Genomic DNA, 16,233 nt, shown 5'->3' with positions numbered 1-16,233 from the left:
TCGGCTACTTTGGCTCGCCTCGCAAAGGAATTCTGGTCCTACTGTCTCTCCAGGGACCTCATGGTGCAGGCGGAATATCTCCCGGGTCTTCACAACTACAGAGCGGATTGGAGTTCCCGGTACTTCACGGACGGCAGCGACTGGAGGCTCGCTCCAGAGACGTTCTGCTCGATTTCGGCCATCTGGGGCCCTTGCACCATAGACCTCTTTGCGTCGCGGCTCAATACCCACCTTCCCAGGTTCTTCAGCTGGCGCCCGGATCCGGAAGCGGAGGCGGTGGATGCGTTTCTCCAGGACTGGACTTCGGCTCTGCACTATGCGTTTCCACCCTTTGCCATGATCCCGAGGATGCTGCTTCAGACTCGCCGTCAGATGGCGGAGTTGGTAGTGGTGGTCCCCTTCTGGGGGACTCAGGCCTGGTACCCGATGCTCCTGGAACTCCTGGTGGATGTACCTCTCCTCCTCCCGGGTCGGACGGATCTCCTCCAGGGCCCTCTGGGCGTGCCCCACCCCCTACTGGTCGACGGATCCCTTCAGCTTCTGGCGTGCCGGATCTCGGGTCTCCCGGAGAGGTCGTGGGAGTTTCGGAGGCGACTAGACGCCTCCTGGATAACGCTTGGGCTCCCGGCACCCGAAAATCTTACCGGGCAGCTTGGCGATCTTGGGTTAACTGGTGCATGGAACGGAACCTTGATCCCGTTTCGGCGCCTGTGACCCATTTATTGCAGTTCCTTACGTCTCTTTTCGAGGCGGGAAAGGCGTATCGGACCATTAATCTGTTCCGTTCTGCAATTTCTTCGACCCACCTGGGTTTTGATGGTGTTCCGGCGGGTCAGCACCCTTTGGTGTCGCGCTTGCTGCGTGGGTCTCGTTTGGCTCGGCCTCCTCGGCCGCGCTTCACTACCACTTGGGATGTTTCTCTGGTCCTCTCTTTCCTCACGGCGTGGCCGGAGAACGCGTCTCTTTCCCTCCGTCAGCTTTCGGCCAAGTTGTTGACCCTCTTTTGCCTTATTTCCTGTAAGCGGGTTTCTGACGTCAGGGCTCTGGACCATGATGCTCGGTCCTTTTCTCCTGAGGGCGTCACCTTTAACATTACGCGGCGCACCAAGACCAATATTCGGTCTGTCTCTTATCCCTGTTTCCCGTCTTCCCCGGCGCTATGTCCTGTGGCTTGCTTGCGGGAATATGAGTTGCGCACTCGTGCTCACCGTTCTGTGGCCGTTCCACAGTTGTTCCTCTCTATTCGCCATCCGTTTGGCCCTGTGTCCAGCCCCACTTTGGCGCGATGGATGAAGTGGATCATGTCCCTGGCTGGGATTGATACAACGGTCTTTACCGCTCATTCGGCCAGGGGCGCGGCTGCCACTGCCCTGGCGGTTTCGGGGGCTCGGTTGGAGGACATTTTGCGTTTGGCGGATTGGTCTAGGGCCTCCACATTTCGGGAATTTTATTTCCGACCGCCTCCTCATGTGTTCTCCTCCATTATTGGTCAACTTTGAACTTGCAATATGAGCCTCCGTGTCTTGATGTAAAACTAAATGATTTTCCTATTTCATGACGTAAAGTCATAGTTTTATTAAAGACACGGAGGCGAGTATTGCCCGCCCTGGATATTTCTTCTGCCCGCCCTTTTTTGTGGGGTGTTATTGTTGGACTGTTTACATTGTCTTTAGTTGATATTTATATATATTGATGTATATCATGTTATTATTATTTATTGTCCTCTGTTTTCACCGACCTGGCTGTGTGCTTCCGTTTCCAGGGTCGTTTTCGTTCATTACCTGACCCGTTTCTTACACTGGCTATATTGTTTGCTCTGTTTCAGGCTGAATTCTCCACGGTGTGTGGTCTGTTCCATGGTTCCAGGTTTCCTGAGGTGTTAGCCCGGTTGGCTTGATTCTGCTGTTCGTGGATCCCGTTGGTTGCAGTTCTCGGGTCCAGTTCCAGTTCCAGTTCCGGTTCATGTTACGGTTGCAGTTGGTGTCGCGGTTGTCAAGAAAGAGGAAGTTGATGAAGAGGACACTGCTTATTATAGGATCTATCAGGGGAGGGTCCTTTACTGTTATGATTATGTAAATTTCTTCTTTGCTGCTATTGGTGGAAAGTAAAGAAGGAGATAGCAATACTCGCCTCCGTGTCTTTAATAAAACTATGACTTTACGTCATGAAATAGGAAAATCATTTAGTTACATCCTGTATTATACTCCAGAGCTGCACTCGCTATTCTGCTGGTGGAGTCACTGTGTACATACATTATTTATCCTAGACTGATCCTTAATTACATCCTGTATTATACTCCAGAGCTGCACTCACTATTCTGCTGGTGCAGTCACTGTGTACATACATTACATTACTTATCCTGTACTGATCCTGAGTTACATCCTGTATTATACTCCAGAGCTGCACTCACTATTCTGCTGGTGCAGTCACTGTGTACATACATTACTTATATTGTACTGATCCTGAGTTACATGCTGTATTATACTCCAGAGCTGCACTCGCTATTCTGCTGGTGCAGTTACTGTGTACATACATTACTTATCCTGTACTGATCCCGAGTTACATCCTGTATTATACTCCAGAGCTGCACTCGCTATTGTATTATTTTAAACATGGAACCCTATGGTTGACCTACTGTTTCCCTCTTCATGCTTCTAGAGGGGCATGTGCCAGAGGCTTGCCTCAGAGGTATATGTTGGGAAATATTCCAATTATAACAGTCTGAAGGATGTCATGCGATCCCACATAACCCGTACACTTTGGGAGTTCCTTGGGTCTTGGGGGACTCCAGGAACACACTGATTACAAACATTTCTTAATAGTAAAATAAAAAACAATGTCAGAGAATATTATGTTACTGGAATAGCAGTAAATGCTTGGAACAAACTTCCTAAAATAAAGATGAAAAATCAATCTAAAATAGGATAAGGGCAGACTAGATGGACGGAGGTGTCTTTTTCTGCTGTCAATCTTTTTCTACATAAAAGTCCCTCACTTGGTAGACTGTGATGGTTTATTTCCCATTCTTCTACTTAAGCCTGTATTACACCTGCTGATTTTTCGGCAAACAACCGTTTGTAGTAACGCTTGTTAGCGATCATCTGGCAGTCTAATACTGCCGCCGATTGCCTGACGAACGAGAAAAAAACACTTGTTAATCGGGCGATCCAAATCTTGTCTAACCACGATCGTCTGCTGGCAAACAAAGATTCAGTATAGGGAAGAGCGATGGCATACAGATTGCTCCTCCCTATACTGAGGAGGAGATCGCTGCATGTAATAGTAGCGGTCGCCTCCCCAAGCAGGCGGACGAATGCTGGGAAGGAACGCTTCCCTCCCGACAATCGCCTGTTAAATCAGGATGTCGAGTACAGCCTTTAGTTCTGTATGCTCTCAAAGTAATTTTTCCTTATCTTTGGTTATGAACAGCTCTTCCCATAATGGATGCAATCCAAGCCAACCAAGAAGCATACAGCGCTGGAGAAACATTGGAGCTGAGGTGCAAAATTCACTCATTTTATCCACATAACATACAAGTGACATGGCAGAAAGGAGAAGAAGAGATCCCATCACAAACGCGCGAACCTGAAGATGAGAGTGAACCCTATTATGTTCTCGGTCATATAAGTTACACTGTTAAAGAGGAAGATTTGGGGAAAATATTTACCTGTCAAATTAAACACCCGTACAAGAATGATAGTGTCCAGTGGAGACTGGAAAAGAAAACAGGTAAGAGATTCCAGGAGACAGTCTTAAAGGGGTCATCTGAGAGTATCCCGGTGCGCGGATGAAAACCTCCGGAGTCGGGGGGGTTGGGTGAGCAGTCAATGGCAGGCAGGGACAAGTCTCCCTAGTATCGCAGGTGACGCTAGGGAGGCTCGTCCCCGTCCGCCATTAGATGCTACCCCCTCCCCCGACACCGGATGTTTTCATCTGCGCACCGGGAGAAGCAGCAGCGGCGGTGCGGGGGGAGCAGGGTAAGTATATTCAGTGTGGGGGGCCCGGCATATTGGGGGGCTTTTTATACTCTCAGATAACCCCTTTAAAGAGGACCTGACACCAAATAATGCAGAGCAATCTATAAGCACCATGTTATAGAGCAGGAGAAGCAGATTGATATATATTTAATGGGAAAAGATTCAATAAAACTTGTAATTTTTACATTTATATCTTTGCTTTTTCTAAGCCCTATCGGTGCAGGAGGGAGGTGCTATCAGTGACGGACAGCTCTCTCTTATGTGTCCTTATACACACAATGCCAGCGATCACTGATCACCCCTCCTGTACCGATCGCTGTTCACAGGAAGTGGAAAAAGCAAAGAGAGAAATGTATAAATTACAGGTTTTACTGAATCTCGGCTTCTCCTGCTCTATAACATGGTGCTGTCAGATTGTAGTGCATTTTTTGATGACCATTCCTCTTTAAACCTAATTGTCCGATATCTAATACATTTATCAACTTTCTGATCTTGGTATCTTTATATACGTTATATACTTAGTAATTATACAGTGCCAGGGAAAACCCTTCATCTATAGACATATGAGGGGTTCTCCCACAAACCAAGTTCTCCTCCCCTTCCAAAAGGTGTTACGGTATGTTTTGGCTGTCTTGTTTTTTACCTGTGCCTTCTCATATAGTTGATCAGTGGGGGTCCTGGGTGTCAGACCCCCACCGATCAGTCACTGATGACCTATTCAGAGGATAGGTCATCACTATTAAAATCTTGGAAAACCCTTTTAAGTTATCCCTTATCCACAGAAAAGGGGATAACTATTAAAAAGGTTGTGGTTCTACTGCTGGGACCTCCACTAATCATGAGAATGGGGGCCCCGTACCCCCTACAGCCCCGTGAAATGAACGGAGCAGCCGGTGGGGCATGCACGTGGCTGCTCCATTCATTTTTATGGGAAATCTGGAGAAAAATCAAGCTTTATCTCAGGAACTCCCATACATACAAATAAATGGAGCAGCCACGTGCATGCCCGACCGGCTGATCCGTTCATATTTTAAGGGGCTGCAGGGGGTACGGGCCCCCATTCTCATGATCAGTGGGGGTCCCAGCAGTAGAACCTCCACCGATTTAATACTTATCCCCTATTCTGTGGATAGGGGATAACATAAAAAGTTGGCACAACCACATTAACCCTTGAAGGCCAAAAATTCTCTGCCACTTTTCTGCATGGCAGGATGTCCCCCAAGACATGAATTTGTTTCCATAGGTTCCCCAATGCTAAAAAAGTTGGGAATTTATGGGTGTAGGCCATCCAGGTTTATCTGGAGTGGATCCAACATCTGGCACCCCTGCTGATTAGCACAATGAAGGGTCACCGCATTTCATTCTTTACACAAGCACACTGGTCTGTACAGGGGCGGACTGGGAACTTAAAAAGGCTGTGGGGAAAAAAAAAAGAAAAAGTGGCCCCATGTTATAGTAGGTGGGTCCAAATTAATAGAAGGCAAAGCCAACAAAAGTAGGTGGAGTCAGCAATACTATTTTGCAGCACAAAATATCACCTCGGCAGAGCCAAATACCACAGTGCACCAAAAAATAATGCCCCAGCAGAATAAACTACCTCCCCTGAAGATGCCCCACCGTGGAGGCCGGCACCACATTCTCCTACTCCAGTTGCCTCAGGATGGCAATACAATTAAATTCAGGTGAAGAGGGCAGCTGCCAGCCAGGCATAGGTACTTGATGCTCCCAGCTCTAGGAATGTCAGATCATTACTTACGTGGCTGGCGGCCATGAGGAGGGCTTAGACGGCCCCGGGCCCACCTGGAAGTTTCCTGTACGGACTATGGCCAGTCCACCCCTGGGTTTGTACCAGTTGTTGTGCCTGGTCCTGCAGCTTGTGCCATTCAGTCAAACGAATATGGTGCGCTGCAGTACCGGGTTTCATGGCCCCATTTTTGCACTGATTGGTGAGGTCGTGGAATCTGACCCTCATCAATCAAATTTGGTGGGGGTATTCTAAGAAAAAGTTGAATTATTAAAATAACAAATCTTCTGATTTAACATGGACCTGCCATCTTTTCATAGAAAATATTTTCTAGTGACATTTGCACAGGGTATTCCTGATGTCACTAATCCTATCACACGCTCTTGCTGTACAAATACTATGGCAATTAGTAATGTAGGGAGTTATTATTATTTTTTTCTTACTTTGTCTTGTAGGAAATTGAAGCAACATTAAGTCCATGTGGGATCAGCACTGAATAATTTCTGGAAATCATCTTCTCTTTACAATGATGAGGATAACTGAAGGGTGACTACTAATACTGGCAGAAAATGATGAAATTATGGAGACCACTCTGTCGGCCAGTCCACTAGCCAAACGTAATCTGATGGTGACCGTTTTAAGGGGAATCTGTCCCCAATTTGAAACAGTAATCTCTGCTTAGTACTACAGATAATGAGTCCAGATCACTATTTTTATTTTATACAATAGTGATCTGAACTCTATATCTGCAGTACTACTTATATATGACTGTAGATAATGGTCCTAAATTGGGATGACCGATTCCCTTTAAACTCAATACAAAACCTGGTGTTGACTAGTCCACTACCCAGCAACAGTTCCCAAATAAGACTGCTCACAACCTTTTCAATGTCTGCACAGGAAAGGAGCAATCCCCAAATGATGCATACAAAATAATCCCAGCAGACGAACTTGCTCTTCAGAATGTAGTTTATAAACTATCAACTATCCAGGCACAACCTTGTGCCAAGGTCTCCACCACCCAGACTTGGGGTCCATTCACACGTCCGTAAGTGTTTTGCGGATCCGCAAAACACAGACACCGGCAATGTGCATTCCGCAATTTGCGGACTGCACATCGCCGGCACTATAATAGAAAATGCCTAATCTTGTCCGCAATTGCAGACAAGAATAGGACATGTTTTATTTTTTTGCGGAAGTAAGGATCCGCAAATGCGGAGGCGGACAGCATATTCTAGCCCCATTGAAAATTAATGGGTCTGCACCGTTCCGCAAAATTGCGGAACAGATGCGGACCCATTTTGCAAACGTGTGAATGGACCCTTAACAGATGCTGACCAGTCCCCTATCCAGATATGAGCAGTTGCTGACCAGTCCACTATCAGACATAGCTAGTTGCCAATCAGTCAACTATCCAGATACAAAGATTTGCTGAATAGTCCTTTCTCCAGACTCAACTAATGGCTAACTGGTCCACTCTCCAGACTCAACTAGTGGCTGACCAGTTCACTATACATACACAACCAGTTGACCAGTCCAATGTCCAGGCTCAAAACAAACGCTTAGATGATTATCCCCCATGTACAATGATGGTGTTTAAAATTAAGGGAAGGAGACCCCATCTAAGGCCATGTCTACACACCACTGGTGCCGCATCACAACATCAAGCCCAATGATTGTGAACAGGGACACATTGCGACATCCGACCTCCCACAATCGCTATTCCATTTTTTGGGGTCACAGGTCATATGTTGCATGTGACTTTTCCATCAAAGACCACAAAACAAGTTGTAAGTGACTGCAACGTGCTTGCAACCTTTTTGCAATTTGGATGTATTTTATAGCCAAACAGTAGGTCTAAAATAGCTGCGCGACAGCAGGTTGTGGACTAGTCTTACAAATGTTTCTGGTCACGCAACTTTACAACATGTTGCTCTATTGTCCAAGCCTTATTCTTGGAGCTATAGTGATATGATACATTTTACAACGTGCACATTTCTATCAGTATGTACAGGGGGACTACAGGATGTATTTTGGGGGGCAAAAAACACAGGGATAGATTTACTAATCTAATATCTAAAATGTAGAGAGTGTAAACTTTAGAGAGAGTCTAAAGGTCCACCAGATGTACCACAGTGGCTGATGCTGGGTGACAGATCTGGTGCACCTTTACACCGTCCAGTCAGACTTTATGCCACCCATTAGTTGTCTTATTCAAACGTCAGTGATTTCCATCAGTGATTGTGAGCCAAAACCAGGATTAGAGCCTCCACAGAGATAAGGCATAAGAGGAAGATCTGTACCTGTTCTGTGTTTAAACTGGACCTTTCATAGTTTAGAATTAGTTGAGATAAATACCTGTACTTGAGGGGTACTCCCACTCGTACGCCCCGCTGTGCCCCCCTACACTTTTCCAGCTCAGTATGCTAAAACTGAGCACCGGTACTCAGTTTTAGCACACTGAGCGGGAAAAGTGCAGGGAGGCACAGCGGGGCGCACGAGCGGGTACCCCGCAAGTAAAAGGTATTTATCTCAATTAATTCTAAACCATGAAAGGTCCTCTGTAAAGCCGCACCTGCTTTTAGCTTGAAATCACTGATGGAAATCACTGATCGGACACTGACGTGTTGGGCTCATGCACATGTCCATTGTTGTTTTGCGGTCCATTTTTCACGGATCCATTGTTCTGTAGCTGAGGTTTTTTTCCTCCGATTTAAGTCCTCTTCCATTCCGTTATTACACAAAACATATCGATATGGTTTCCGTATGCGAACCTTTTTTTGCGGATCGGAAAGGGAAACCGTAACTTATTAATCACCAAACACATGAGCAATATGGGCTGGGCATAGCATTTCTACAGTATGGATGAAATATGGATGACATACGGATGTGTTCCTTGTGCGTTCCTTATTTTTTGCAGACCCATTGACTTGAATGGGGCCTCGGACCGTGATTTGCGAACAATTGGACATGCACAACTTTTTTTGCGGAACGGAAATACGGAAAAGTAATGCACACGGAGTACCTTCCGTTGTTTTTGCGGACCCATTGTAGTGAATGGTTCCGCATACGGTCTGCAAAAAAAACTGAACGGAAGCGTAAAGAAAATACGTTTGTGTGCATGAGCCCTAAGGCATTACTTTGCGACAGAATTTTGTGGTAAAATAATGCATCCTAAGCTGCATCCCCTTTCCCACAAAGTCAAGACTCTTTCACATCAAGTGGGTAAGGCACAGTGAATTGTTAAAAAAAAAAAACATTTGAGATAGATTTGAAAATAAAAAATAAATGATCTTTAGAATGCAACATTTAAAAAAATGTAACATTTTACTCTGTCATTATCCCTTAGGCCCCTTTCACACGGGCGAGTTTTCCGTGCGGGTGCAATGCGTGAGTTGAACGCATTGCACCCGCACTTAATCCGGACCCATTCATTTCTATGGGGCTGTGCACATAAGCAGTGATTTTCACGCATCAGTTTTGCATTGCGTGAAAATCGCAGCAAGCTCTATTTTGTGAGTTTTTCACGCAACGCAGGCCCCATAGAAATGAGTGGGGTTGCATGAAAATTGCAAGCATCCGCACGCAAGTGCGGATGCGGTGCGATTTTCACGCATGGTTGCTAGGTGACGATCGGGATGGGGACCTGATCATTATTATTTTACCTTATAACATGGTTATAAGGGAAAATAATAGCATTCTGAATACAGAATGCATAGTACAATAGGGCGGGAGGGGTTAAAAAAAGTAAATAAAAATAATTTAACTCACCTTATCCACTTGTTCGCGCAGACGGCATCTCTTCTGTCTTCATCTGTAAGGAAAAGGACCTTTGATGACGTCACTGCGCTCATCACATGATCCATCATCATGGTCATGGATCATGTGAATGACCATGTGATGAGCGTAGTGATGTCATCAAAGGTCCTTTTCCTTACAGATGAAGACAGAAGAGACGCCGGCTGCGCGAACAAGTGGATAAGGCGAGTTAAATGTTTTTTTATTTTCTTTTAACCCCTCCAGACCTATTGTACTATGCATTCTGTATTCAGAATGCTATTCTTTTCTCTTATAACCATGTTATAAGGAAAAATAATACAATCTACACAACCTTGAACCCAAACCTGAACTTCTGTGAAGAAGTTTGGGTCTGGGTACCACAGTCAGTTTTTTATCAAGCGCGTGCAAAACACATTACACCCGCGCGATAACAACGGAACGCAATCAAAACTGACTGCAATTGCGTACCTACTCGCGCGGGTTTGCCGCAATGCACCGGGACGCATCCAGACCTTATCCGGACACACTCGTGTGAAAGAGGCCTTAAAGTGGTAGGGGATAACTATCCGAGTGGTGGGAGTTTGACCGCAGGGACCCGAATTGATCCTATTCCCTGTTCTGAATGGAGTGGCAGGTGGAACATGCACTCTGCTGCTCCTCTCATTCTCTATGTGCATAGGGGATAACTTTTAAACTTGGCCCAAACCCTTTAAGGCAGGGATGTCAAACTCGTGTCCCTCCAGCTGTTGCAAAACTACAACTCCCATCATGCCTGGGCATACTACAGCTATCAGGGAATGCTGGGAGTTGTAGTTTTGCAACAGCTGGAGGGCCATGAGTTTGACATCCATGCTTTAAGGACACGGCCTACAGTATTTTTACTTTCAGAACAATGAGACTTTTTTGTGATTTCCCCCCCCCCCCCACACACTTTTATTAATTGTCTTCTTTTGGGGGAAAGAGAAAAAACAAAGCAATTCTACCACTTTTATACATTGTAAGCTATGAAGAACAACTTAACTTTACTCTACGGACTGTTACATTTACACCAAATATACAAATACTTTTTTAGATGCTTTTTTTACTTCTTCACAGGCAATGTATTAGGTTGGGCCTTTGTTAGGCGGCCCCTGTCTGCCATGAAAACCCATCAGCACCCCACAATCATGCTACAGGGTGCCGATGGGGTTAAATGACCGGGATCAGAGTTATCTCGCCCAGTTACCACTGTATTACTGATAAATATATAAAGAAACCACAAGGAACGTTTTACATGAAGTCACGTCAAGTTCGACCACAGTTGACAAATAAAATCCAATATGCCAATTTGTAACTCTGCATCGCTGTCACCCCAGCTGATAAAATGCAGCAGAAATGCTGCAAACAAAGGACGCTCTAGACCAGTAATGGCTAACCTCCGGCACTCTAGCTGTGGTGAAACTACAACTCCCAGCATGCTTCATTCATTTCTCTGGAGTTCTGAGAACAGCCAAGCAAGTGTGCATCTTGGGAGTTGTAGTTTTACCACAGCTCGAGTGCCGGAAGTTAGCCATCATGGCTCTAGACTATTTCAGCTGCCATGATGAGCCTTCTCTGTCCTCTGCACAAGTAAGACAGCAGTCGCTGTAAAGAAGACTGCGCTTCATAACACGCATCGGTGCCCGGTTTGAAGGTGACTAAGAGTAACCACTGCATGGAGTTTGTTCTCCCCGTGTTTATGTGGGTTTCTTCCTGGTACCCCGACTTCCTATCACACCACTACAAACTTACTAACTGTGAGCCTCAATGGGGACCAGGTCTGATCTGAGTGAAAACTATCTCTGTACCGCGCTATGGTGTTATGTGATAGCAATATATAAATAACATCAGTGTTACCAGTACTCTATTATAGTCCAGCTATAATGTGAAGATTCAGAAGGAAATGTATTGCTTTTTGCTTAGTTAAATCCCCCACCGCTCCGGCACTGATGCTGCGGTGGTCCATGATGGTGTTTGTCTACCTTCCTGTAGTGATGATGTGCAATACAGCCGTGTGACTGCTGCAGCCCATCACTGGCAGTAACACGCAGAGCATGCTAGCTTTGCCAATGAGTTCACTTGGATCTTGGGCACATCACTGTAGGAAATGTGTTTATTTCAGAATATTACCTGCAGCTTATATACTGTATATATGTTCAAACCATATTAGCTTTTTTATACTTTGTGTATTTTCTTACTATATTATCTTTTGATAAAATTGCTGCCAAATAATACAGGGATCTATCTGGCTTCTATTATTGCATCTGATCCTAAAATGTGTGTTCTTGGAGTTTATAGCCTCATTCACACATCAGTGTTTCAGTCAGTGATTGTGAGCCAAAACCAGGACTGGAGCCTCCACAGACATAAGGTATACAGGAAAGATCTGCTCCTGTTCTGTGTTTAGAGCCGCACCTGGTTTTGGCTCAAAATCACTGATGGAAATTACTGACCGAACACTGACGTGGATATACAAGAAAAAAGGAGGCAAGTGGAGCGCCAAGGGGAAAAGGATAAGTCAAGAGGTGGCGAAAGATAGCACCAACAAAGCCAACACTACTTCTGGGCTTTAAGAGGCTTATTAAACCACCCTGTATATCATAGAGAAAGGCTGTGTATGTGAATACATCAATTAAAAGGTATGGATGGTGTAGAGCCACAGGAATAAAGAATATATATAAAAAGGACTGGCATACAATTACGACAATAAAATCAATACGAGATAACTACTGTGGTCTTTAATAAGAGAAAATACACACAATCTTGTGTGTTACTCATGTCACCAGGGACACCGGGCCCTCCCTCACCGAGGTCGCCTATAAGATGGTGGTCCCTTCATCGTCCTGTTGATAGACGACCCAATGGACTTCACAAGTAATACGAGGTGACTTTTATTAAAACTAGATCGACGCGTTTCAGTGCAATCAAAAACCCCTTCCTCAGGAGAAAAACATAGTATACACAAATTCACAGTATTTTATACTAATCAAACACCTGAAAAAAGTTTGTTCCACGTGGTGGGAGGCTAACTTCCGGTCACATGACCCAGAACCGGAGGTGCGTTCCACCCGAGGAGAGCATATTCAGTCAAACATATTTAAAACATACCAATAGACAGTTGGAACGATTGGATGTGGTAAATATAAAAACCAATGTAGTGTAAGAAAATGATATTTGGTGCTAGAGCTTGGAGGAGCACTTCTTTGGTTTACTTCCGGTCACGAGGTCCTGGAAGCCAGAAGCGCGTTCCACCGGTGGAACGCACCGCGGCCGAGATACTGCTATAACCACCCTACCCCAGGTTCCGGTCACGTGGTACTGAAGGCCGGATATGCGCTCCACCGGTGGAACGCACCACGGACAGAGTAATGCCGGAAGTAAACCAATGAAGTGCTCCTTCAAGCTCTAGCACCAAATATCATTTTCTTACACTACATTGGTTTTTATATTTACCACATCCAATCGTTCCAACTGTCTATTGGTACGTTTTAAATATGTTTGACTGAATATGCTCTCCTCGGGTGGAACGCACCTCCGGTTCTGGGTCATGTGACCGGAAGTTAGCCTGCCACCACGTGGAACAAACTTTTTTCAGGTGTTTGATGACTATAAAATACTGTGAAATTGTGTATACTATGTTTTGCTCCTGAGGAATGTTTTTTTTTTGATTGCCCCGAAAAGCGGCGTGCTAGTTTTAATAAAAGTCACCTCGTATTACTTGTGAAGTCCATTGAGTTATCTAATCAACAGGACAACGAAGGAACCTCCATCTTACAAACGACCTCAGCGAGGGAGGACCCGGTCTCAAGTGTCTTGAGCTTATCTTGCACCACCCTCCCTGGTCACGTGAGTAACACACAAGATTGTGTGTATTTTCTCTTATTGAAGACCACGGTAGTTGTCTCGTATTGATTTTATTGTCGCAATTGTATGCCAGTCCTTTTTATATATATTCTTTATTCCTGTGGCTCTACACCATCCATACCTTTTAATTGATGTATTCACATACACAGCCTTTCTCTATGATATAGAGGGTGGTTTTAAAAGACTCTTAAATTCCAAAAGTAGTGTTGGCTTTGTTGGTGCCATCTTTCGCCACCTCCTGACTTATCCTTTACCCCATGGCGCTCCACTTGCCTCCATTATTCTTGTATATCCACTGTTATTGCGACACGCTTGTCGGGCAGGCTTGGACTATCAGTCCAACTCAGTATGAGCAGCCTTACTCATTCCCATCTTCTACTTGGTCTTTTTCTCGTGGGTATCCCTTGGCGCCGCCATTCCCCTCCCCGTCCTCCATTCTCACAATAACCCCCTCCCTTTCTCCATCCTTTTGTTTTGTTTTCTTTCCCCACCAGTGGTCCTGTCTGCAACAAATAGAAAAAGAGGAAAAGGGAAGAAGGGTGGCAAACACTGACGTGTGAATGAGGCATAATAGTGATGGTTTATCTTCAGGATCTGATCGTGGGCATCTGACTCCTGGCACGCCCGTCAATCAGCTGTCTGCAGAGGCTGGGGCACTGCAGCCTCCTCACAGCATAGCCAGCTCGGCCAATTGGGCCGTGGCGGTGCTTAGTATTGCAGCCCAGCAATACTAAGCACCGATTCAGCTGTGCCTAGGCCATGTGACCAATAAACATGAGGTCACTGACCTAGGAAGACGGTGTGGCCTCTTCAAACAGCTGATCGTCAGGGGTGTTGGGAGTAGGACCTCCAGTGACCAGATACGGGTGACCCACCCTGAAGATAGGTTATCAATGTTGATTTCAAGAAAAATCATACCTGTTGGAAGAGTGTTGTGGGCATGCTCTGAGGCCTGTGGAGGAAGAGGTGAGGTGTGACCAGCACCTATAGTCATTGGCTGAGCCGGTTATCTGCCTCCAGCTTTATAATAGAGGTGCCACATATCATTGACAACTAATGCTCCCAGTGCACACAGCACAAGTGTCACTGATGGTGTAACAGAAAACAAGAAGTTACAAATAAGGATCCGACTGGCTTGATCCAAAACTAAGGAACAAAAGGGTGAGCCCTATTAAAGCCCTGAAGCCCTCCCTGTCTTCTCAGCCCATGCAAAGATCTCAGTGATAGAAGGTTGCATGTCCATGTACCTAGACTGAATGACACCTGCAAACCCTATAATAGTGAGGGGACACGACCACCAGCTCCCTGCACTTAATACGGAGGGAGTCAGGGTCACCTAGAACCAAGCCAACAGGAAAACAACAAATACAGAAATAGACTTATCTGAAAACCCAGCTGTAGCAACTTCTAGCAGAGAACACAATCCAGGATGTAATATAAACCGCAAGGTGAGGCAGTATGGGGAGGAGATATATAGGGAGGCAATCACTGCTAATAGATGACAGCTGGGAGAGGGAGGAGAGATGTCAAAACGAAAGCAAAACAAAAGAAGATCATGCAGGAGGTACTGAAGAACGTCTATCAGAACTTCTCAAAGATCTGGTGGTGACAGTACCCCTCCCTCTACAAGTGGACTCCGGACACTCAGAGCCCACCTTCTCAGGATGGGACCTATGGAATGCCCTGAGAAGACGAGTGGCCTTAATGTCCGCCACTGGAACCCACATCCTCTCCTCAGGACCATAAACCTCCCAATGAACGAGGTACTGGAGAGAACCGCGGACAATATGAGAGTCCACAATCCTAGAGACCTGAAATTCAAGATTACCATCAACCACAATCGGAGGAGGAGGCAAAGAGGAGGGTACAGTGGGTTGGACATAAGGTTTTAATAGGGACTTGTGAAAAACATTATGGGTCTTCCAAGTCTGAGGAAGATCAAGACGGTAGGCAACGGGATTGGTGACGGACAAGATTTTGTAAGGCCCAATAAACTTAGGACCCAACTTCCAGGAGGGAACCTTCAATTTGATATTCTTAGTAGACAACCATACCAGATCACCAACATTCAGGTCCGGACCAGGCACATGTCTCTTATCCGCCACACGCTTATATCTCTCACTCATGCTCTTTAGATTATCCTGAATCTTTTGCCAAATAGATGACAAAGACGAGGAGAATCTCTCCTCATCAGGTAAACCAGAAGCCCCCTCTCCAGAGAATTTCCCAAACTGCGGATGAAACCCATATGCACCAAAAAATGGTGACTTATCAGAAGACTCCTGACGACGGTTATTTAAAGCAAACTCAGCTAGGGAGAGAAAAGAACACCAATCCTCCTGATTCTCCGCCACAAAACAACGCAGATATGTCTCCAGATTCTGATTGACGCGCTCTGTCTGGCCATTCAACTGCGGGTGGAAAGCAGAAGAGAATGACAACCGAACCCCCAAGCGAGAACAGAAGGCCTTTCAGAATCTGGAAACAAACTGCGTGCCCCTATCAGAGACTATGTCTGAAGGGATACCATGCAGTTTGACAATGTGATCAATAAATGCCTGCGCCAGCGTTTTAGCATTGGGCAAGCCAGGAAAAGGAACAAAATGCGCCATTTTGCTAAAACGGTCCACCACCACCAGAATCACAACCTTCCCCGAGGAACGAGGCAGGTCCGTAAAGAAATCCATGGACAGATGTGTCCAAGGACGGGAAGGAGTGGGTAACGGAAGGAGAGGACCCGATGGCCGTGAATGAGGGGCTTTGGCACGAGCGCAGGTCTCGCAGGCTGCCACAAAACCTTCAACCGACTTGCGAAGAGCCGGCCACCAGAATCTCCGAGCAATGAGATCC

General features: G+C 45.8%; 1 protein-coding gene across 2 annotated transcripts in view; it reads left to right on the top strand.

Moving 5' to 3' along the window:
* The window catches only part of LOC122920270, a 42,407-nt gene extending 35,580 nt beyond the window's left edge, over positions 1-6,827 (top strand). Inside the window, exons 7-8 of one of the 2 annotated variants that reach the window (XM_044269650.1) lie at positions 3,430-3,729; positions 6,177-6,827. In XM_044269650.1, coding sequence (XP_044125585.1) covers positions 3,430-3,729; positions 6,177-6,184 — 308 coding nt within the window. In that variant the 3' untranslated portion in view covers positions 6,185-6,827. Of the gene's footprint in view, positions 1-3,429; positions 3,816-6,176 lie in introns of those variants that run through there. The other variant, XM_044269649.1, reaches the window with a different exon arrangement.
* The last annotated feature ends 9,406 nt before the right edge of the window (positions 6,828-16,233 follow it).

This window comes from Bufo gargarizans, chromosome 10, assembly GCF_014858855.1.
Source record: "Bufo gargarizans isolate SCDJY-AF-19 chromosome 10, ASM1485885v1, whole genome shotgun sequence".
Taxonomy (NCBI): domain Eukaryota; kingdom Metazoa; phylum Chordata; class Amphibia; order Anura; family Bufonidae; genus Bufo; species Bufo gargarizans.
Note: the sequence above shows the minus strand (reverse complement) of the source record. Positions and strands in the feature narration are given on the sequence as shown.